General features: G+C 38.3%; 1 protein-coding gene across 6 annotated transcripts in view; it reads right to left on the reverse strand.

The window, feature by feature from the left end:
* Window positions 1–22,860, reverse strand: part of rps6ka1 (ribosomal protein S6 kinase a, polypeptide 1) — a 90,020-nt gene extending 67,160 nt beyond the window's left edge. For 5 of the 6 annotated variants that reach the window (XM_066672040.1, XM_066672030.1, XM_066672011.1 and 2 more), the window contains exons 1-2: window positions 22,170–22,860; window positions 4,087–4,131 (exon numbers count right to left, since the gene is read on the reverse strand). In XM_066672040.1, coding sequence (XP_066528137.1) covers window positions 4,087–4,131; window positions 22,170–22,232 — 108 coding nt within the window. In that variant the 5' untranslated portion in view covers window positions 22,233–22,860. The remainder of the gene's footprint in view (window positions 1–4,086; window positions 4,132–22,169) is intronic. The other variant, XM_066672003.1, reaches the window with a different exon arrangement.
* Between the last annotated feature and the right edge of the window lie 1,277 nt (window positions 22,861–24,137).

Below are 24,137 nucleotides of genomic sequence, written 5' to 3' on the forward strand. Positions count from 1 at the left end.
TAAAACAGTTATATACAGCAAACGTTCCCTCTTTCATGGAAAAGATATACAAAGGGTTTGGGGAAACATCAGTGAGCTTATTCTATAGTGCATTGAAAGTTAATTTAGACACCCTGGGAGAACTGGGAGAGTGTCTGGAAACATGCCAAGTCCATATCTATATGTAATCATGCAAAAGCTATCCAGTACAGAATTTTACAACAGATGCATATCTCCCCCAAAATAAGGCACGCTTCCAACAACTCAACCTCACCACTCTGCCGTAAGTGTAAAGTTCAAAGAGGAATATTTACCCCATGTCTTTGGTCATGTTGTACGTTACAGGAATACTGGGCTAAGACAGCACAAGGAATAGGGAAGATTTTGGACATCTCAAGTGAAAAAAGTAACTTCAAGGAATGGTAAAAAATTATATAATCTACTTACCTTTGCAGCAAAAAAGTGCTATTGCAGTAGATTAATGAGAAGATTCCTACTGTGGGTGTTGGCACAAGATATTGAATCCTGCACTCTAATACAGTTGTTTTTTATGGGGTTTGGGAGCCTTATTTGAACATCATTGGGTCTAACAAAGCATCAGTTTTGAAACGGGGAATTCAGTGGGCTTCTGTACCAGATGCTTTAGGTGCAAGTCCCTTTGTTGTACTTAATTGTTCAAATGGTCTTGTACATTGCTACCTCCAATTCCTTAGCTCATATTAAAGGAAATCTAGTAAAGACCTGAATTTTAGCCCAGTAATGTGTTTTCTATTGGCATATATCTACCCTTACTCTGATTTCTTTCATTTTTTCTACCTCTGCAGTAAGTACTTATATTCAATAACTCTGCCAAGACACTGTTTTTTTCATTATTATTTAAGGAAAACAAAAAACATTAATATTAATCATCTTCCAGTCTTAAAAGATATCTGGCCTATTCCTAAGCCAGAATGCAGATGTAGAATTTATGTAGAACACTGTAAAGGCTGACAGCATGTTAGGAGGCTGCATGTGTGGCCTCACTCTGCCCCAGATTAGCTCTAATCCAGTGGGGTTAATTAGCAGGTTGCTTTGTTTCAACTCTTGTTACAAAAGACAGATTTTGCCATGGGTGTACCTCTCTCTCTCTCTCACTCTCACTCAAGACAACAGTCAATATTCAAAAAAAAATCTGACACAATCACAAAATACATGGAAGATTTGACCTCCTATACTGAACCAAATGAACTCCAAAATATAATCATTATTCAAAGCCTGTCATTATGATTATATAAAATCTGCTAAACACCAGAAATGTGTGCAATTTCTAAAATGCCAACAGCTGCATACTTTTATCTTTGTGTGTCAGATCCAGTTTATTAATCTAAACATACTGATACATATGGTGACATGAAAGCAAAAGTATTTGACATATACTGTATTGGTATAATCCACTACAGTGCACATGAAAATTTAAATTTAGTTGCAAGTTGTAGATGTGTGTAGCCATGTTGTTCTCCTCTGTGTGCCCATGTTGTGAGCCATGTTAACCAGAAGCTAAACAAACATAAAAAAGATTGAGGGAGAGAGTGAAAGACATTTAAAAAAAAATAATAATAAATACATTTAAAAAAAAAAAAAAAAAAAAAAAAGTACACAGCTGTAAAAGGTCATGCTGCACTTCAGCTCAATCACACACAGCTAAGTGCAAGAGTCTCCAGCCCATAACAACTAACACTCAATCTGACAATAGAATTCAAATCTCTCAGACAGGCCTCAGAGATTGGACTGGCTTTTGTTTTTTTTACTCAGATTTTAGGTTTATAGGAGTTTATCCTGTAACACAAAATATTACCAACAACAAATTTAAAATCTAATATTTAACTTATTGTTCTTTATTAAAATCCACTCATTTTCTGTAACAAATTCATGATGATTAGTATTATAGTGGGTCCAAAGTCTCCCCAGAATCACCAGTCCATCACAGAGCACACTCACACACCTGTGGACAATTTCACACAGCCAATCTACATAACATGTATTTTTGGACTGTGAGAGGACACCAGAGCACTCAGAGGAAGCCCACTTTGAGGAGTTTGGTGTGTTCTCCATGCGTCCGAGATGTTCAACAGAATCAAGGATCATACCTGGGGCCCTGAGATCCAGAAGCTTTGTGGGAGCAACACTACCTGTAGCACCACAGCACTTTGTTCAAATTCAGTAACAGTTTAATCAGTAAGCATAAGGGTTCTTATATGTACAACATTCAATAATGAAGCTATTAAACATTTGGAAAATAAATAAACATAAAATACAATGTTTTATATTCACATTCTCTCTCTCCTGTACTCTGTAGCAGTAACATTGTGGTCTGTATGGAACTGATCTGCAATCAATTATTTCAGTATGATGTCATTGCAAATCCACAAAATATTCAATAATACCTGTTTAACTGAAGCAAAACACAAACATACTTTTTGTCTTTTGATTTTTAATCTGAAACAGACAGGTCTCAAACAGTTTGTTAGATTTATTTATACAGACTTTATATAAGCTTCAATAACCATGTTATTTCATGTTATGTACGTAAACATTACATGTTTGCTTTAGTGTGTAAGAGACTACAAGCAAAAACCATGTACTGTTTTGTCTTCTTTTCCCCCGTTTACAGATACTGAGAGGATAATATTTTATCGTGACTGTCTGCCTAAATTACTCTGTTTTGCCTTAAAGTTCTTCTTTAAAAAGCTGTTCTTGTCTGAACATGCAAGATGATTGTTGATGATTCCACACTGCTGTGAAACAGAGGCTGAATCTCAAACCTCTGTACAGTTTATGTAATAAAATTACAGTTCCTTCATTCACAGTGCGTTGTATGTTGAATTATAAAAGCATTGAGATTTGATTATAAGCTTTACAGCTTCCTATCACAGTAGTGCACTTTCTGGATGTATTAGATTTATTATCTGTGCCGTACCCTAGGTAGACTACACAGTAATATTTGGGACGCAGCCTGAACCTCTATTGACTGACACAGCTGGATGAAACAGTGCTGTTTTCAAATGTGACATGGATAAATGGGTCAAAGTTCTTTAGTTTTATTTATTTAATTTTGACTTGTACATTTAACTTTATTTACATCACATGAAACACAAGGATACAGGCACAAAACCTTTGGTCCCTAAATATTAGTGAAAATAATAATAAGAAAAATGATTCTAGACTAGAGCCCTGAGGCACACCACATTTATTCTCTCAAAAAAAGCCCTGTCCAGACAAACAATCCTCCATCCCAGTGACAGCAGATAGGGAGGACCCAGAACAGCTGAGTTCTTCTTCCAAAATGAGATGATTTAGGACCCCGAAGGCTCACATCATAACTGACTTTGTGTATGTCTGAAATGTCAGCTATGGGGTGTTCTTACTTTATACTGGTGAAAAATAATTGTCATTCAATTTGTTTCACTGAAAGTACAAAACTACACAATGAAACTGAATTACAACTTTATGATAAAAAATAAATAAATTAAATTAAATATATATATATATATATGCAGACAACAGAAAACCACAGCTGGCTTTTCAAGCAAATTAATAGCTAAAAAGGCTAAAAATGAAAGTATATAGTGACCAATTGGCATTAACCCATGCTGTTCTATTCATTATCAGTCTGAGAACTGTTTCTTTGTCAATTCAAATTGTAAAGTTCCATAATGAACAAGTTTATAATGCAAAGAGCAAGTCTCATACAAGAGGAAGCCATTTTAAAATGGCACACAATGTCTAAAACATCCAGGTCACAAGCTGTCAATATAACGGCTGTTTCATTTGAGAAAATGGCTTTTGGCTCCCTTAAGCACATTGAATGTCTCAGCAGATTTGCTGAGAGCAGTGTGAAAACTCATTAGCTCACTACTCCAGCCTAAGGGATTTAATTTTAAGTAAATGTACATTAGCTTCACAGCTGGGAACCGAATCCCAGTTGATTATTGTGTACTTTTCTACTGTGTATTGTCTACTGTGTACTTGATATTTACTTTGCAGTGGTCTTTCAGATGTGGAATTAGAGAAACATGATCAAGCTGTAAAAATGTGTTTGTGCAAGTGCAGTTTTTCATTTCCTCTTACCTTGACTCCTAGAGCGACTCCATCCTCAGCTGTGCTCTGTCCATTCTACAATAAAAAAATAGGAAAAGAAAAACATTTTTAGGGCGTGTGTGTGTGTGTGTGTGTGTGCGCGCATGTTTGTACGGGTCACACCTGGAAAGGTGTTTAATCATCAGTAATAAAAGCACATTGTGTTCCACCATTGTTTGTGAGAAATAGAATTTTTAGTGTAATCAAATACAGACCCCTCTATTATATAATTATCTGATATTAGATGATAATCATTGATAAAAGAAAGCAGATAATATTCAATTTTAATCAAATTCATTTTTTTTATGTACACCCATAATGTGTGTTTGGGGTACGTAAAAAAAAATAATAATTTATGTTTCCCAACGTAGTATTAGTAGCATTTCACCATCTTCATATAGTCATAAAAATAGCAAGAAATGAAACAGGAAGCTCTGAAGCAGCTGCACCATGACAGCACCCCTACAGAGCAAGAATATATAGTAATTCTACTGATAAGGATGAGTACACTAACCAAGGAAAAGAAAGACAGATACATACAGAAAAAATTATTTTTCAGGTGGGTTGGATGCACCACTCTTTCCCCTCATCACAAACGCAATGCTAGCAACGCAATTTCCAGTAATCTCAGTGGCTAGTGCCTGCAGAAGTTTATTATCCATTGTTCCATTTCTCTGAGCCCTCTGGCAAAGGCTGGGTTCATACCAGAGCTTCAGGTGTGCTGATACTTGTCATTTTTTGGTATGATTACTGCAGTGCCATTTGACTCATGAATGGTTTGATTCTTTTGAATCAACTGCTCAAATTGATTCATAACCAAATTTAACAAGAAACACTGGCTGTCCAACATGGATAGGTTTTTATTCATGTTTGACAGACATCGATTTGTGATCTATGCAGTATATATTTTAGGTAGTATTGGGCATGCAGGGAGTCACAGAAATTATTTTAAAGGCAACATTAACAGTTCTGAGAAACTACTGTTCTCTCTGGTTTGTTTGCATTCAGAAGCTCTGCATTTTTTTAAGAGGAGTAGTATGTTTGAAGAAAAAAAACACTTGTATGTAACTTCGTGTGTATTTGACCTACCACAGAATACAAGTTGTTTGATTTTGAAGAACTCTGTCTTGTTGATATTCATGTAGTTAGAAAGAGAGTAAGACTAGCACAACAAAGACCCATTTATTATAAAAACATGGAAAGGAAAAGAAACAAAAACGTGACAAAGAATGAAAGAAAGAAAGTGGAGTGGAGAGACAGAATGGAAAAAAAATACAGGGAACAAAGGAGGAAAAAAGACAAATAAAGACAAAGACAGGAAAACAGATGTCTTGGTGTTAAATGGAAAGAATGTATGAAAAATTGGAATCTTGTCACTCATTCACAGTGTACTACACAGCTAGGCCATACCAAGACCCTCACACCCCAAACACGCATGCGCACACACACACATAATATATCCTCTGTTGGTAATAGAGATGCAGTACAGTGGGACACCTCTACAGACACATTAGTAGAGTGGGAGTGATGGTGTTACCGTGGTAACTGCAGGAAGCTGGAAAAGAGGCTATCTTTTTAATGTCTGAACCACTACAGCCTTTCAACGGGGTCAAACCTCTTCAGCACTACACTCATTAAAATAATAGTACAGACATGTTCCCTGTCTGAACTCTGCTTCTTAAAAGGAGCAGTTGGTCATTTTTACCACCTACAAGTAGCACTTTAACAAAAGTGATTAGACCTATTCATTATTTTTTACAGTTACTCTGTAAAGTGCAACATTGGGCAGTTAATCAAAAATTAATTAATAAATCGACATTCAGAACTTCTAATCGCCATAAGCTTGTCTATATGAATTATATCAATTATTTTTATTCTGTTATGTCCCCACTGTGTGTTCATGTACTGTCCCTTTAAAATCACTCTACCAAGCTGTAGTCACGTGATTCTGCCCCTATCTGCAACATGGAAGCAACCTAGACGCAGAAGCTGACCAAGCGACTCTGGCAGCTAGTACCAAAGGAAAGCACAACGTCTGTGGTTTGGACGTGCTGTGTTTGTCTATAATTAAGATGACACGGAACAAAAAGAAGTCAAATGTAAACACTGAGGGGAAAAAAAAAAAAAAAAAAACGAGAAACAAGCTTCCAGCAACATTAGAAAAAATATCCCAGCTTTAATACTGGAGCATATTTACAGTACAAGCCTCGTACTATGAGGGTCAAAAATACAAAAACAAAATAATCGTTTATTAAAAGTAATAGTGGTAAAATGTTAAATTAATCGTGATATTGATTTGCGCTCATATAACCCAGTACTAAGCATGAGATTAAGAACCAGACTCTTGCAGTTCCTGAATGGAGCAGTTGAACTCCATAGAGTGAGGTTCCCATACGGGGGCAGCCATGTTTCAGTAAGTATATTATAAGTTTAGAACCTACTCTGTTTCAGCATAACGACTGTACAATAGCATGATGCAGAAGCAACTACTGTTTTAGGCCCAAACCCATGTTGTATGTTCAACCCCATCCTTGGTTTAGAGCGTCACCTTTCCCTGGCAACTGATTTACAGGGTATAGTGCTTAAATTCAAGCCCTTTGAAATGAGACAACCCTTTAAGAGCCTGATATCTCATCAACAGCTCTGCCAGTCCACAGTGATATCAGAGAGGAGTACAGTGCTGCAATATCACTGCTGGACTCTAGTTAAATTTCAAGAATCATATGAATTCAGAAGCATTCAACAAGTATGGTGTCACTGTCCAAAGAAATGTACAAACCTTTTTTAACTTTACTCAATGTATATCAAGTCATTTTGCAGCCTTTCTATAGATTTATTCATCATAACATTTCCACACAATTTAAAAGACAATTTAAAAGACAATTTAAAAGTTGTGTTCAAATGATGTAGGAAACAAAATCTACAAGAGATACATGCTTTTCTTTGGAAAGCAATGATATATTATTACCCAGTCCTAACTCTTAATTCTGCAGATTTTTTTAAACTTCCAGTTCCATTTTAAATGCTGCAGTAGAGTAAGGTGCCAGAAAATCATTGCTTCACCATTTAAGGTGGAACTGGATATTTAGTAAATATCTATCTTGACAACACCCTACTAGCCATGATTTATGCTTGTTATGAAATAACTGGTCTTAATATAAACAATATTTATCTAAGATAATAAAGTGGTTATTACAGAAAATATAAAGTGTGATTCTTTTGTCGCCTGAGCAGTGATATCACCAGTGATTCAAAAGACATTTATAAGCCTTCTTGTGAAACGCGCTTATGAAAAAAATGTTTCAAGAGCTGTGTAGGTGTAACACTACGCCCTACCCTTTATGCCAGCAAAAATTCAGACACCCTACCCCTCGGCAAAAGGGAGGGGTAGAGCTAAGTGCTAGGGGCAAGGAATGAATTCACCCTTACATTGGGGCTAAAAAAAACATATTAATCAATAAGTGAATGAATGAATGAATCAATCAATCAATCAATCAAAAAAATTACCTTTTATTTACACTGAGCTTTGTACAAAACCTGGAACTGAATCTTATTCTGTCATTTCAGCACTGTCCAAACTTGTGAATGAATATGAAGTTATGAAATTAATTTTAAACTATATACATATATACACACACACACACACTGATATGATTCAAAGGCAAAGGGACATGAAGTTTCTTTTCCTCATTATGTTCACTTAAAGCCATGTCTGCCCTTCTGCTTCCCTTCCCCAGGGCAAAACATCTGGACACAGAAGTTTCAGAGGTCAATGTCCACCCACTCAACCCTCTATCCAGTTACATAAAGTACATAAAACGGAATGCTGGCTATTTACACTTCATTTAAACCTAAAAGGACCAAACTGAATTAACTGATAGCAACATTTAGTGACCATGTTGCAGAAATTGCTGCAGAAAATCAAGCTCTTCAGCCAATGGGCCCTTGGTGGGGCCATAGTCATGATGATGATGATCCATTTACAAATCTGTGAACAAAGTACACATTTAATAATGTACACATTCAATTTTATTTTTTGGCTCAGTTCATGTGCATCTCTCATATCTGCTTTTCTTCTGGTTTACTTATCAAGGGTTCATCTCCTGAATACTGTAAATCGGGGTTTTTTAACCAGTTTTACAGTGTCCTTATGATGTGAAAAAAGGGGTGTAATAATAATAAAAAGCCTAACCAGATACATTTATTTGCATATAAAAGAGCATCATGTGGTCACAATTATTATGATGCAGGAAAATGAAGAATACAAGGAGAAAGCTCTATGTTAGATTACTCCATATGAGAGACATGCTCAGATGAGAACTCATACAGAAGGAACATTTACCACAAATCAAACAAAATCTACCAACCTGTCTGTTACTATATCCTCTTTAACTGTGGTACATATACCACTGGTCGTACATGAAGCAACAAGAGGTGGTACGCCTAAAGAGTTACTATTTAAAGAATTTATTAAAAAACTGAAAATCTAAAGTTTTCATGGATTTCATGGAAATTACATACTGTTTCACAGTTTTCATAATTATGCCCTGATTAAATTTGTTTGTATTAAAAAAAAAAAAAAAAAAAAAAAATTTACAACGTGCTACAGTATAGCTGATTACATCTATAAAAGGAATGGGGGGGGGACAGCATTCCCCCATTTTTTTCCCCAGGGAGTAAACGCAATCCCTATATATATATATATATATATAAACACATAACAAAAACATGCAAAAATTCTAGCAAGGTTTTGTCTTATGCCCCCGGAACGGAAGAAGAACTTGGGACGCACATGTTTCTGTGGTAAGACTCATACTTGGTCTAAAAAAAGACTCATAAGACTCATATTTGGGTGGTACTCGGTCTAAAAAGTTTGCAGACCACTGCTCTATCATATAAATATGAAGCCAATAAAGAGTGATGCACATAAACCATTCTGTGTTAATCTCATACTACTGAAAGGCCAATCCACATTTTTCAGTTCCAATCCAATTCCAATACACAACTGTTCCGATACAAGAGCTCGTTTTACTTCAATATCATTATCGTTGTTGGTTTTGTAAGGGTACATTGTGATGCTGTAATAGGCCACAAAACACTTATAAGAGCAAAAAATCCTTACAAAATGCAATGAATTTAAATGAATTCCAAAGGAATTTAGGAATAGGAGTAACAATTGTCACATTCACCTACATATCAACTCAGACATACTATCAGCGAGATTAAAATCATTATAAAATTAATGCTAATAACAAAATAAGCTTGAGGTTAACACTTAAGCTCACACATTGATCCTCTTGTTTCATGTGAAAAGGTGTTTTCAAAAAATGCTCAATTTGCAGAGCATTTTTGAGGAGACAAAAAAACAAACCTATTTTCATTCACCTACACTACCAACATGCAGAGAACCATGTTGACTCCAGGGCTTCACAGTTACAGATTCATGGAAAGACATGGAATAAAAGTTGCATCAGTGACGTGTCTCTATATGTTACGTTGATACGGCCGGTTCATGGTCCAATGCAAGCTTTAGACTGGAATCAATAAGTGGATCAGTCCCATGTGTCTGATATGTGATCAGTGAATAACGGCTTGGGCCCATCTCTATGTAACATAGAGCCAATTCAGCAGCAGGAATCAGCAGCATGTGCCTCAAAATGAGTTTAAATTCATTTTGATTTGTGTCTTGTTGCTAGAAATGTGTAAATATTGAGATTAGTAAGAAATGATGGTTGGACTGTTGGTCTGCAAGGGACAACTTATAACGTATGTTGTGGCACCAAACAACAAGTCCATCCACCACTGCTCCAGGAGGGTGCACATCTGTTTGTATCATTTTTGTAGAACCACTCTCGGAAAAATTCCAGGGCTCACATTGCGACCTCCAGGTTAAGAAACTCTTCTGTATATAAGTCTGTGTACTCTGCCTTGTGTGTTCAGTTTTGGTAGATATCCGTACCATTGTATGTTTAATACACACGGGGAAAGCAAAGTCATTCTGATTCTTGCACGTCAGTCTGCTTGTGGAGGATATCGATTTCATACACTGCCCACATCTACAGACAAAATTATGTCATAAGAAAACAAGAATCTACATAAGCAAGTCTGTTCGAGATTACTGAACAATTCTACACACTAGCCTCAAACTCTGAAGATGTAGGTACACAGTTACCAACTAAGTATATGCTTATTAATCCCCATATCCCCATATGTTGCAGTAGATGCACATGTCTAAAAGAACTGCCCAGTGTAAAACTAAAGAAGCACATTTATGATATCAAACTGTCCAAGATGATTAACTACATTTTGGGTGTTTGGTGCTGAAGTGTCAATTTAGTGGGTGATGATGAATGGGGACTCATAATATATACAATATTAATGCAGGTGTTGAACAAGTGTGAAAACACAGTGAGAGAGAGAGAGAGAGAGAGAGAAAGAGAGAAAGAGTGTTGCAATGTAATAAACGATAAAGCTGTATGATTCAGACACGGACTAGGATTGTGGCCATTGTATCCATTTTGTAAAACGAAGCCTTTCAGCTGCAGTTCAGATGCCAACAGTTGGGAAAAAATACAATCAAATTGTTTTTTTTAAACAATTTTTTTAAACCAATTTATTTAACATTCCTTACACACACACACCAAATTGTAAAACAAGAAAGACCGTATTACAGTATTCCAGTTATTGCGACTCTGATGAAATTAAAAAAGGAAATATTGTTAAGAATATTTCTCAGGGCGGCACGGTGGCGCAGCAGGTAGTGTCGCAGTCACACAGCTCCAGGGGCCTGGAGGTTGTGTGTTCAATTCCCACTCCGGATGACTGTCTGGGAGGAGTTGGTGTGTTCTCCCTGTGTCCGCGTGGGTTTCCTCCGGGTGCTCCGGTTTCCTCCCACAGTCCAAAAACACACATTGCAGGTGGATTGGCGACTCAAATAAAGTGCCCATAGGTGTGAATGTGTGTGTGAGTCTGTGTTGCCCTTTGAAGGACTGGCGCCCCCTCCAGGGTGTATTCCCGCCTCGCGCCCAGTGATTCCAGGTAGGCTCTGGACCCACTGCGACCCTGAATTGGATAAGCGGTTTCAGATAATGAATGAATGAATTAATATATTTCTCAAAAAAAAAAAAAAAAAAAAAAAAAAAAAAAATAGTGTAGTACATAATCACATGGCTCATTATACCTGACCTACAACAAACACACACACTTCTCCCCCGTTGATTTTACAGCTATGTTTTCCATAGTTAATAAAAAAAATAACTTAAAAATAAATTAAACTCTGATCTAATATGATTTTCATCATCATGTGAAAAAAAAGTTGATAGGAAACTAGTGTAAATAAATGAATAACCGTGTTCATAGTTGTTGGCTAATTTCTTTAATATGTGCAGTCATTTCTGAGTAAATACTAAGTATTTTGCAGCATCTTGGAAAGTGATGGAGCAAATAAGCCCTTATCTACCCTCTTTGGCTTAAAAAAAAACAACACTATAAATCCTCCATTATCACTTCTTGCTTGAAAGCACGGACACTGCCAAAATCAATCAGGACACACCTCAGCACTCCTCCTCCAGCCAGACATCTCATTCTTAGTCTCAGGATGGAGTCCAACCCCTGACTCAACTTAAGGAGGCTAGATCATGAACGACAAATGAGCAATGCAACAGGAATTCAAACACTTTACAATATTACTCGGGTAGTAATTTCTCATGGTAAGCAGTCAGGGTGTGTTCACTCTAGCTGCTTTAGTTCAATTGAATTAAATCACACACAGGTGTAACTTGTGTTAGTGATGTGTGTTAGAATGTTTGCACTTGTTCTAAGGCGTACACTGGCGCAGACACAAGAAATGTCAAGATCCCCTGAAGAGAGCAAAGTTTGTAATGATTTATTGCTCTAGGATATCAGAAAAAACAAGTATCACTTAAAATCCTAAAGCTCAGCAAGACCAAAGATCAAAATCACAGTTAAAGCCTTATCACCCCTACACTTCCTGCTGTGTGCTATTTGTCAGAATGGTTGTAAGGATCACAAACTTTATCAAGTACACATTATCCAAAAAAATCACATGTTCAATGCATTCAGTGCACATTAATTTGTGGACGTGGGGCTCACGTGAACCTGAATATAACAATCCAGTCAGTTTTTGTGGGCTAAAAATGTCAGAAAACGGGATGAAAAAAATCATTCTGATTTTGTGCTGCATCCTATGCAAAGTGTATAAACACTGTAGAATTGTCCCACCTCTTCATCTGAGTTCCTGCAATCACAGCGCTAGACCAGTGTTTATGTGAGAGTGCTAAGAGAAGGCTAAAAGGAGCAATATGAAGTGGGGCTCGTTCTCATTTAAATGAACATGTGCTGAAACAAGTCTTTCTGAATAGGCTGTTTAGACTGGGGAAGGGGGTGCTGTGTTATTTGATCCTTGTGGTATTTTGACCAAAGAAAGTCACAGACTAAGGTTTTTTTTTATATAAGGTATATTAAGGTACATGTCCCCTTTATTTAAACTATCATATGAATTTTATAGACATGCTAATCAAGTTCAGTCTCTGTTCCAGTCCAGTGTACAGTCACATGCTCCTGTCTTGTCTCATGCCCAGTCTCCTTTGTCTGGTTCTGTCCAGTCTCATGTCTCTAATTCCATCAGGTCTAGTCCTCTCCAGTCTGAGTTCCCATCCAGTGTCCAGCACCCTGTCCTGTCTCCTGTCCAGTCACATGCTCCTGTCCAGTCCTGAGTCCAATCTTCTGTTTCTTGTCCTGTTCTATCCCCAGTCTTGTCTGTTTTCTACACGTTTTCTGTCTCAGTTCTCGTCCAGTGTTATTGCAAGTGTGTCTGCGTTACAGCATAGAACCTTCATGTGAACTAGGGCTGCAACAAATAATCGATTAAATCGATTGTTAAAATAGTTGGCAACTAATTTAATAATCTATTAGTTGGGTCTAAGTTATTATACACATAGGTACAGTTGCTACACGTGACGAACTCTGGAAGAAGGGTTTGAAAAAAGGCGGTCACAGCAGAGTGAAAAATGTACGACCCAAGTCATCAAAAGTATGGAAACACTTTACATTAACGCCTTCAAGGAACAGCGTTAGGTGCAAAATGTGCACAGCTGATCTCGCATGGCACAGCAGCACAACATCACTGCATGAACATCTGAAAAGGAAGCCTGTTGGAGCCATGTCTGAAAGAGATGAAGTATAGTAAGTTAATTCTACTTTTTCTAAAAAAAAGTAGAACTAAATTAACTAAGTTCGCTAAACGCGAACAAGCCTTAGCTTCCCCCCTGAGTTTTTTCTTCCACCTTAAATGTGTCAGCTCGACCAGCAGTTCCAAAACAAGCCATAGTTTTAGTCAAGCTAACGTTAGCGAAGTTTTTCTCTTACTCAATGTCACTAAAGCCTGCTAGAGTAGTTAAACAAGATAATTTTTAGTAAATTTATATCACTTTTGTATTTAGTGAGTTTTCCGTTCCACCTTAAATGTGGCGGCAGTTACATTCAGAGTAAAAAAAAAATCAATCCAAACTTTTTTTTAAATAATATATTTAAAGCCTTTTTTCAAGGTCTTTTCTGACTGGCATTGCGTGTTAGTGTTTGAGTATCACAGCCAAGTGTATATTACATTATAAGTGTATATTACATTACATACACTGTGTTAAATATTGATGAATATAAAATTAATGTAACGGTTGGGTTAATTCTTCATGTAAACGCTAATTTTTAATAATGGTAGGTTGTGTGTTCCTTATACAATTACAACATTAGTTCTCTAAAATCTTAAATATCTTAACAATATCTGATCATGTGTGTTTCCCTTTTATTCTCAGCACATGGCACCATCACCCAATATCCATTTATGTAATTTCAGTTTGCCTGCATTGTTGTCTGCATTTTAGATCAGTAGTTATTTACTTAAAAAAGATGTATGTTCATATCTACACTTTCTCTCTCACCTCAGATGAAAACAGCCCAGCATTGCTGACTATGTTTTGAAGATCTGCACACCACAGCAAGCAGCTGTTCTCACTGATGGTGTCCTGAATATGCTAGCAACAGACAGGAAACCAAATTTGGTTTGTCTTCCTTTTTATCCGATTAATAATCGATTAATCGAAAAAATAATCGACAGAATAATCGATTATCAAAATAATCATTAGTTGCTGCCCTAATGTGAACCTTTAGGAAGATCCCTATGGAGAAACTTCACCTACAACATTATATTTGGGTTTTTTTCCCCTATGGGACAACTGAAGCTGTCTGACCCGCTCCATTTCCTATAGCTCAATGGTCCTCAAACGTTTTAAACCAAGTACCACCCATTATCAAACCAACGCCTCCAAGTACCACCTATGAGTCTTATCAGAGAAACACATACATCATTGGATCTTCCTCCATTCTGGAATAATTTTTCTAATTACTAAAAATTACAAACAGAAAACCAATAAACAGGCCTGAACTGAATGGTTTGAACACAAATAAATAAAATGTAATATTTATAAATTATGTGCTTTAAGTGAAAACCGCACAGCACTTGGAGCAGACGCTCATAGTGACTCAGCACTTGTATCAGCAGGTCAAAGAGGTGCAGCGCTTGTAGTGCTAAGTGGTGTTTTAGGGTTCAAATGAGGTGAAGAATGGCCATGGTTTTATTCTTTTATGGAGCATTTTCTTCTGTTTTCTTCATGTGTACCAAATTCTTGCTTTGTTTCTCCCTATTTTTGCCTCTGAACTTTGCCCTTCTTGGTTCAGGAGTATTTTTCTGTATGTTCCCATGCTTAGTCTCTGCCGTTTTGTAATAAAGTCACGTCTGTCTCCTTTGCTTACATCCAGACAATAAGTAGCTAAACCTGTGAGTTTCGTTACATGGATTTCTGGGGAATGTCATTCCCTCAATTACAGTGTTGCATACCACCAGTGGTACACCAGTGATACAGAATTTGAGGACCAATGTTGTAGCATGTTACAAACAACATGTGTTATAAACTGCTTCAGTGACTGGAATCACAATAAAAAAAATGTATCAATTAATTTATTAATTTATCTATTGGCATTTATTCTGTTTCTGCACTACCATCTACCAGACTCCAAAACGTTCAACTCTTTCCTCTAAGACTGAAAAACAAGGACACAAACACACACACACACAGAGTAAGGAATCACTGCAATCCCCAGAGCACCAGTTCCATTACTGCAGTACATGGGTTAAGCAGCATGCCTTCAAAAAAGGTTCATTTGGGATCAAGCCGAGGTCAGGCTGAAGGAATCTGTCCACAGAGACTGATCAAGAAAAGAGTGGCCTTATTTAATAAAAAGCCCAGGAGATGGACTACAAGAATAACAGGGGAATCTGGCCCCATTACACACACACACACACGTCAGAGAGCCATCAGTCACTGTGTCACTTTCAATCAGTTTACAACTGAGTAAGTGTGTATGAAAGACACAAAGAGCAACACAAAGGAGTGATACAAAGTAGATGTGAGCCTGTATCGGAACAAAACCTCATATTGTAACTTTACAGGAGAAGGAAAAAACAGCCCTAGCTTATAATGTGTCTTCATGTAGAAATTTTTCATTTTAATTAAATTTTGAGCTTATATAATTGTCCATTTGTAAACAATGTATAATGAAGTTATTTCCATCATTCACACCAACCAGCTATGTACTAAAGTGAAAAAAGCACACAAGGCAGATTATATTATGTACAATAATCAACTATATACAGGCACTCGGAGCCATATTGATCTCTGCCATAATGGAGTACATTTTATGCTATTTGTGTGATATTCTAGAGCAATAAACCATGCACTCTCTTGTTCCTTTAAAATAAATGTTCAAAATGGTACTGCTCAGCGTTGTTCTAATGAGGTGCACAAAAGAGCAACAAACCAAAACTACTAAGATTAAACACATCCTAGACTAGCTCCTCTGATTTTGTGGGAATAGGAAGTACAATAGAAAAAGACTGATGATCTTTAAACTGACACCTGACACATCAAACACGTTATTCAGACCCTGAGTCTCCATCACTCCCACTGAGAGAGTATTTCTCACATGTTAAATACTAATACAATACAGCTGTTTTGGACCTTTTTTATCCTAAGCTCCCCTGTGAAACAGAAGAAATGCAATACCAACAAAACAGCACACTTCTTTAGCTTTTTTTTTTTTTTTGCAGCATGTCACTTCTATGGCCTTCTCTCTCATTATCAAATGAAATAAGAAAAGCTAAGTATAAGAAATGTTGCCAAAATTTCAAAGCTTTTGGACTGGTTTTATCCATAATGTGAAGACAAGGCTTCAACAATGTGCCATGAATAACGTAGCTTACCATGGAAAATAACGTTGCTGATGTAGCAACAAAATGATTTTAAATTATACAATGCGCATATGCTCCACAGTGTTTCTGTCAGGTTATAATACACAACAGGAAGCATGGGGGTGTTTTAGGTTCTCTAGATCCCTACAGATCCCATTCTGTTGTTAACATAAAGCACATAAGAAACCTCAGTAAAATCTCTCAGCAGATTACACTGTGGAAAAAATGACTGCTATTTTCATTGCTATCACTCCCTAAGGTAAACAAAAAAATTCCAAAGCTATAATATTTTCCAGTGAATGTCTGTGAAAACTCCAAATTAAATGGTCAGTATCAAGTTGAAATGTGGGACATGTTAACAGGCTAACAGTTCTGTGCATGTCACAATCATCAAAAGACTAGAGACCTCACCAAAATCCCCCACACAAACCAGCAAGCTGTGTAAAGTGTGGTAGTACAGCTGCTGGAACAGCACTGGGCAAAAATCCAAGTAGCTATTGAGGGTTCAGAACATATGCTTCAAACATAGCATTGTTGAATCACTAACCAAATCATATAACATGAAATAATTGTATATACCCTGAATTCCCAACACTGGAATCACAAATCATTTCAACCTATTGTTTCATTGGCATATCAGTGAAGAAATCACTAGCCACACAAATGGAACTGAGAACAACAGTTGGGCATTTGAAAAGAAATTGCAGAGGGTAAAACTGTTAAGTCTATTAAATAACTTTAGTCCTCGCATGTTAAAGCCCTGCATGATGTAGCGATCTCCCTGCTCAAATCTTGCTAATACACAGAGGGCTGTGGACAAGACAGCAGGTTTCAGTTCATCTTTCCAGATAAATTAGCCTCAATCTTCTGCAGTCTGAATTGCAACACCCCTTGAAATCTGGACAATGTTCAAACCCCTAATTGTACATGGTTTCAAATCTGATTTTCTGTTTTTTAAATCTGATCTGCACTTGCAACCCTGATTGACCAGTCAAATTGGACTTTGTGTGTTAGTCATGTCTGCATTGTTACTATGACAACCAACATGGCTACACCAGCATGCTACTTCAGCCTCAGATTTGGTCACCTGTAACTTACAATGTGAACAGTTCATCTACATGGATAGTCCATCTATCAATCCGATTTAAGAAAAATATCTGACTGGCCCAGCAGTGTGAACAAAGACTAAGAGCACACCTATGGGCAATTTCACACAGCCAATCTGCCTATCAATGTGTGCTTTTGTACTGTGGGAGGGAACTAGAGCACCTAGAGGAAACCCATGCAACTACAGGGACAACATACTAAATGACTCACATTGACCCACGGTGGGGAATAAACCCAAAGCACAAAAGAACCCTGGAGCTTTGTTAGAGTGACACTACCTGTTGCACCACTGAACTGCCCTTTGTGTTCTTTGTGAGATAAGCAGCTGTATGAGCAGAAAACAAATTTAGCTAGAATTGTTTAAATTCCATTTTAGGTTTCCATGAAATGTGCACACTGTTGCTGCTGGCTCTGAAAGTCAAGCTTATGAACTGCTGACAACTGCTGAATTCAAGCTGATACATGCCTCATGGTTGCAACATCTTAATGGTTCCATATGTAATGGGCTCTGTAGAGGCATGGCCAAAGTAAAGCTGCACAAAAGCCCAAAACCTGATGGAACATGCAGCTTCTTTGGGCTAGCATAACTCACTGAAAATGATAGCATGAGCAATCAAATTCAAACTAATGTTCAAAGACAGATTCAGAAGCAAAAATGTGCCTGGAACAGCCTACATTAGACAAACTCAGACACCAAAATAATAAAGGGTCTGCATTCCACCAGGTTAAAAAATAAAAATAATAATAATAATAATAAAATCAGGCACAGATTAGCAGTCAGAGTTATACATTGCTGGTGTAATTAGGCTCAGGATATTACTTAGAATCTTATTTCAATGGTGAGATCAAACTGTTGCTCTGGTCAGTTTGTCAGTGTGACATTAATATCTGTGATATGTTCAGACAGGTCAGTAGTGTGAGCATAAACATTCATGGTATAATCAGACATGTAATTATGTGGTTTGTTAAGTTAAACTTTTTGGCCCTCCTTTCACATCAGAGAAGTCATCTGTTTTTATTTATTTCGTTGTTAATTTTAATGGGATGTGTACAGTACCTTGTTGTAAAACTTGTTTAGCATTTGGTCATAGGCTATATGTAGGTCAAGATAAAAGTAGCTTGTGCACATTAAATTTGAGGATCTGGAGCCTACCAACTTGCAAACTACAAAATTACCCAGTCAGCACTTCAGATTTGTCCTGGTTCCTCACTAGGGATGCACCGATACAACTTTTCCCCTTCTGATATCGATATTTCATGTTCAATTATCTGCAGATACAGAGTACCGATACCAACTCTATCTATCTTAACTACTAAACAGGTGCCTACAAATCCAGATATTTATATTGCTGTACTTAGATTTTTTGTTAAAGCAGTGTTCTGCATCACTAATGAAATATGGTTGAATGAACATTTACTTCTTTATTAACTATACATTAAAAAATGTTACATTTCAGAGCCTTGAAAAATGTCCACAATGCAGTAACAAGTACATGTAGGAAGACAGTCTTTACTGACTGAACAGCTTTTTACACTGTCATTAGGATATTTGTCACGACTGTGAAATGCACTTTCTAAGGATTGCTGCTGACCCGAGTTAGCGTGCTTCTTTGTAGTTGCTTGAATGAAGTCAGTGTTCTTTGGCATGCCTTAAGCTTACATGACTTTTAGCCCAATTTGAATTTATTTGCCTCGAAATCATGTTTCAGACAAGTCGAAGCATATTGACACCACTTTGGACATAGTCATATGGTGTAAAATCTCTACCAACTCAAAGCTGAACGACTCCCTAAAACTCGCTCAATGAGAACAGAGCACAGAAATAAACACAGGTGCGTACAGCAGAACAGTGGTGGACACAAACAGTAAAACTATGAAAAACTACAATCTATTACATAGTGCTGGATGCACAAGTCCTCAAATAACGACTAGAAAAAGAAAAAAGAAAGAAAATGTGTGATTGAAACAGCTTTTCTGCTCCTTGCTCCTCACCGTTGGGTGTCTGACGTAAACAGAGGCTCATTCTCAACAGGAGCTGAAACCGAATCATTCTGAAAATGGCTGTACATAGACGGTAAAAGTGCTGTGTTGTTGGATCCTAGTGGATAATTTGACCACAGCATCTTGCAAACAGATGAGTTTTTTTCTGCATCCATCGCTGGCCTTCACTGTCACTGCAACTTCCATAAAAACAAAAACGTCCAATTTAAGATATATTGTAAATATGATGGGGAAAGGAATAACTATACTTTAGAGATGTGATCAGAGAGGTCATTAGACCTGTACTTCAGCAGCTTCACAATTAGTGTGACTATTTAATGCAATCACACACCTGATTAAAGCTAACTTGATATAGCCTACTTCACTATTGTAATCGGGCAGGTCGTTGTGAGCTTTACTTTACTGATGCGATTAGATAACTCGCTAGTGAGAGTGTTGCCTTAGTGATTTGACCGCACTGGCCATTGCTGCAAGTTTAACTTTGGTGGAATAAGATAGGACATGGACTTCACAAGTCAGATTAAGCTTTACTGTACTAGGATGATCAGACGGTCCATTCGTTTGTGGACTCTGCTCATTAGTGTACATTTCTTTAGAATCATGCTTAGACAGTCCATTAAAGAGAATTAAACAAGTCCATTAGTGTACGTCTCATGTCTGTGGTGTAATCAGAGAGGTCATCAGTGCGAGTTGCAGTGCATTAGTCAGACTTTTACATGAGTGTTATTTTCACTCTAGTGGTGTGATCAGGCAGCACAGGACCACAACATGTAGTGTTGTTATCACAGAGCGCCAGGGTCCTGCTCCGTGTGACTGTCTGTGAGGAGTTTGGTATGTTCTCCACATGTCCGTGTGTCCTGGTTTCCTCCCACAGTCCAAAAAACAAACATTGGTAGGTGGATTGTCTACTCAGAAAAGTGTCCCTAGGGGTGTGTGTGTGTGGGTGGGTGTGATCCCTCCTTGTGCCCAGTGATTCTGGGTAAGCTACAGAACAGCGTGTGGGCAGCCGTGGCTGGGTACCAGAAGGTTGCCGGTTCAAACCCGAATGCCGACAGTAACATCCATGGCTTAAGTGCCCTTGAGCAAGGCACTGAACCCACAACTGCTCCCCGGGCACCAGGGATGGCTGCCCCCTCCTCTGGGTGTGTTCACAGCCCCTAGTGCGTGTGTTCACTGCCACAGATAGGTTAAAAGCAGAAGACCCATTTTGTTGTACATTGTACAATGACAAATAATAGCACATTGAAGAACACTGACATTAAAGAACTTGGATAAGCAGCTCAGACAATGAATAAATGAATGAATGGTGTGATCAGACGTCAATAACGTGACTTTTACTTTAGTACTGTGACAGACAATATGAATGTTCCATTTTAACCGATTTTTACTTTTAACTCTGTGGTCAGTAATGATGAGTTTTGGTCCGTAGTGTGATGAAGACAAGTCATTAATGTGAGTTGTATGAAAGCTAGCTGCGACATGGTATTTTTACTCCTAGGCTCCCCCTATAGAACTGACTTTCACAGCACTGTCCTGAAATTAACGAGATGGGGTAGTGGTTTCCTACCCTCCTCCAAAGTTACATAGTGCAGTTTCTGTAGCGCTGAGCCCAGAGTAGCAATGTTAGAGGCTCTATTCTGTCTATTACACGTAGGTGAAGCATTACAATGATGTTGAAACTATAATTTCAAGGTAAAAATACTACCAAGTGTTCCATTAAAATGTACATGACATTGTTGTTTCCAGATTAGCTACATCATAGGCTCCGTTCTCCCTATTACAGGTCATTGGTGTATCACAATAATTTTGAAGCTATAATTTTACAATAATAATACTACCTAGTGTTCCTTTAATGAGAGGTGTATGTCCGCAGTGTGGTCAGACATGTGGTTAATGTCAGTTATATGACAGCAGTGTTTTCAGACACAATTTTGAGCTTTATTTCAACACAGACATCAGAATACGCAAATCAGACAGGCCATCAATCTGAGTTTTAACTTAACACAGATCAGCCAAGCCATTGGTGTGACACTCAGAGTCGTGGTCATTGAAATGAGTTGTGTGTCAGCAATATGCTCAGTTAAGTCTTAAAATGAGTTTTATAGAAGCACTGAGATCAGACAGGTAATCTGTAGGACTACCTTTAATGCCATAGGCATTTCATAAGTACAATCAAAGCCAGTCATTAACGTGAGCTGTATGACAGTAGCATCAACAGTCTCATCATCAATGCTGCACATTCGTGTTATAAAAGTCACAAAGTTTTACATTAGCATTGAGATCAGACAGCTCATTTGTGTGGCTTGTACTTTAATGCTTTATCGCTGTGGTCATAAATGTGACTTGTACTCAGCAGGGTGACCAGAGAGGTCATTAATGTGAGATGAATGACCGTAGATTGATCAGACAAGTCAATAATGCGGTTTCCATTCGCACTGAGATCAGACGGGTCATGAACAGGAGTTGTATGCCAGTGCTACTAATAGAGAAGTCGTTATTAATGAGCTGTACATTAACACTGAGATCAGACAGGTCACTGGTGTGATTCTGACTTCAATACAAAGGTCAACACCATGGGTTTACCCTTACTGATATGAAAAGACGGGTCACTAACGGGAGTTTTACTTTAGTAGAGTGACCTCACCTCTGTCTCCAGCTGCACCAGCTCCATTTTGGGCCATGGCTCCGCGAGCTGAGCAAGTGGCATTTTGTCGGCACGACTTCGTGTCCTCCTTCTCTTCGGTGAAACGGTGAATTGTGGAGGAAGGGGAGTTCCCGCGCTGAGAAGTCCCGGCAAAAGCGGTTCTCCTGTGGAAGAGTGCTGCTGTTAATCCGACGCCAACGAAAACAATGTTGTAACGTTACTCACTTCTGCTCTACCGAGTGTTACACCGGTCCAGTGCTGGGCGCGCGTTTTTACGCGTGAATATAATTCACGTTTACTCGACGTCGACGGTTTTTCCTGGCGGTTTCTGGCGGCACGACGACTGAACTCAGGGGATATCCAGCGTACTCTCGAGCTGTATTGAAATATCTCCCACGTAGACGTGTTTTTTATGATTTTATCCTGTCGTGCGTGCACACATTTCTCCAGCAGACGCTTCGTTACAACCTCCGTGCTCCCCTTTTTCCTCACAGTTTCCCTCTCACTCACCCCCCACACACATACACACTCTCACTCGTGCGTTTCTAAATTTGAGGAAACCGAGCGGACCGTCAGTCAGCTGCTTCAGTCACGTTATGTTTTTTTTCCCCCACCCGTTTTTGCGACAAGCTCCTCCTCTTATATCTTATAACTAGTTAACACACACTCATCTGTGCTTCGTTGTGCTTGAACGCTTTGTGTTTTCAGAATGTCCTAGAACAGTTGTATGTGTTCGAGGATGCTTCTAGAATATCTTCTAGAACATTCTTTTCTCTTCACCTGCTGTGCTGCAGCGTAAAAGAGGCGGGGCTTTTGCGCTCCAAGACGGAGGACTGCCAATCCCAACGTAGGAGAGGCGTGGCTTTAGAATACTACAAAAAATATTGCTTGAGAACAAAATCTACTAGCCAATCTCAGCACAGAAGACGCGGGGCATAGCGGAGAACGGGTGGAAATAGTAAATATTAAACCCATTGAATGAAAATAGCGCTCTTTTACGCCCCCTGCTGGTCCTACTTGTAGGTACCTCGAGTGCTTGCACATACTATGAAACTGAATATTTAAAAGAAAATAAACTCACTGGTCACGTTATTAGAAACTCTCCCATTTAATATTCATCAGCAGGCCACTTTATGAGAAACATCCTTTTTTTTGTTCTTCTCACTTGCCACTTTTTTGGAAACAGCCTTACAGCTTTACTGTGTAGATCTTTTGCTACACAATAAATCAGCCCCCTTCTACCCTGTTCACTATAATATACCAGCCCCCCTCTACCCTGTTCATTACAATAAATCAGCCCCCTTCTACCCTGTTCACTATAATATACCAGCCCCCCTCTACCCTGTTCATTACAATAAATCAGCCCCCTTCTACCCTGTTCATTATAATATACCAGCCCCCCTCTACCCTGTTCATTACAATAAATCAGTCCCCTTCTACCCTGTTCATTATAATATACCAGCCCCCCTCTACCCTGTTCATTACAATAAATCAGCCCCCCTCTACCCTGTTCATTACAATAAATCAGCCCCCCTCTGCCCTGTTCATTACAATAAATCAGTCCCCCTCTACCCTGTTCACTATAATATACCAGCCCCCCTCTGCCCTGTTCATTACAATAAATCAGTCCCCCTCTACCCTGTTCACTATAATATACCAGCCCCCCTCTACCCTGTTCATTACAATAAATCAGTCCCCCTCTACCCTGTTCATTACAATAAATCAGTCCCCCTCTACCCTGTTCATTATAATATACCAGCCCCCCTCTACCCTGTTCATTACAATAAATCAGTCCCCCTCTACCCTGTTCACTATAATATACCAGCCCCCCTCTACCCTGTTCATTACAATAAATCAGTCCCCCTCTACCCTGTTCATTACAATAAATCAGTCCCCCTCTACCCTGTTCATTATAATATACCAGCCCCCCTCTACCCTGTTCATTACAATAAATCAGTCCCCTTCTAC

The sequence above is a fragment of the Hoplias malabaricus genome, chromosome 1 (assembly GCF_029633855.1).
Source record: "Hoplias malabaricus isolate fHopMal1 chromosome 1, fHopMal1.hap1, whole genome shotgun sequence".
NCBI lineage: Eukaryota > Metazoa > Chordata > Actinopteri > Characiformes > Erythrinidae > Hoplias > Hoplias malabaricus.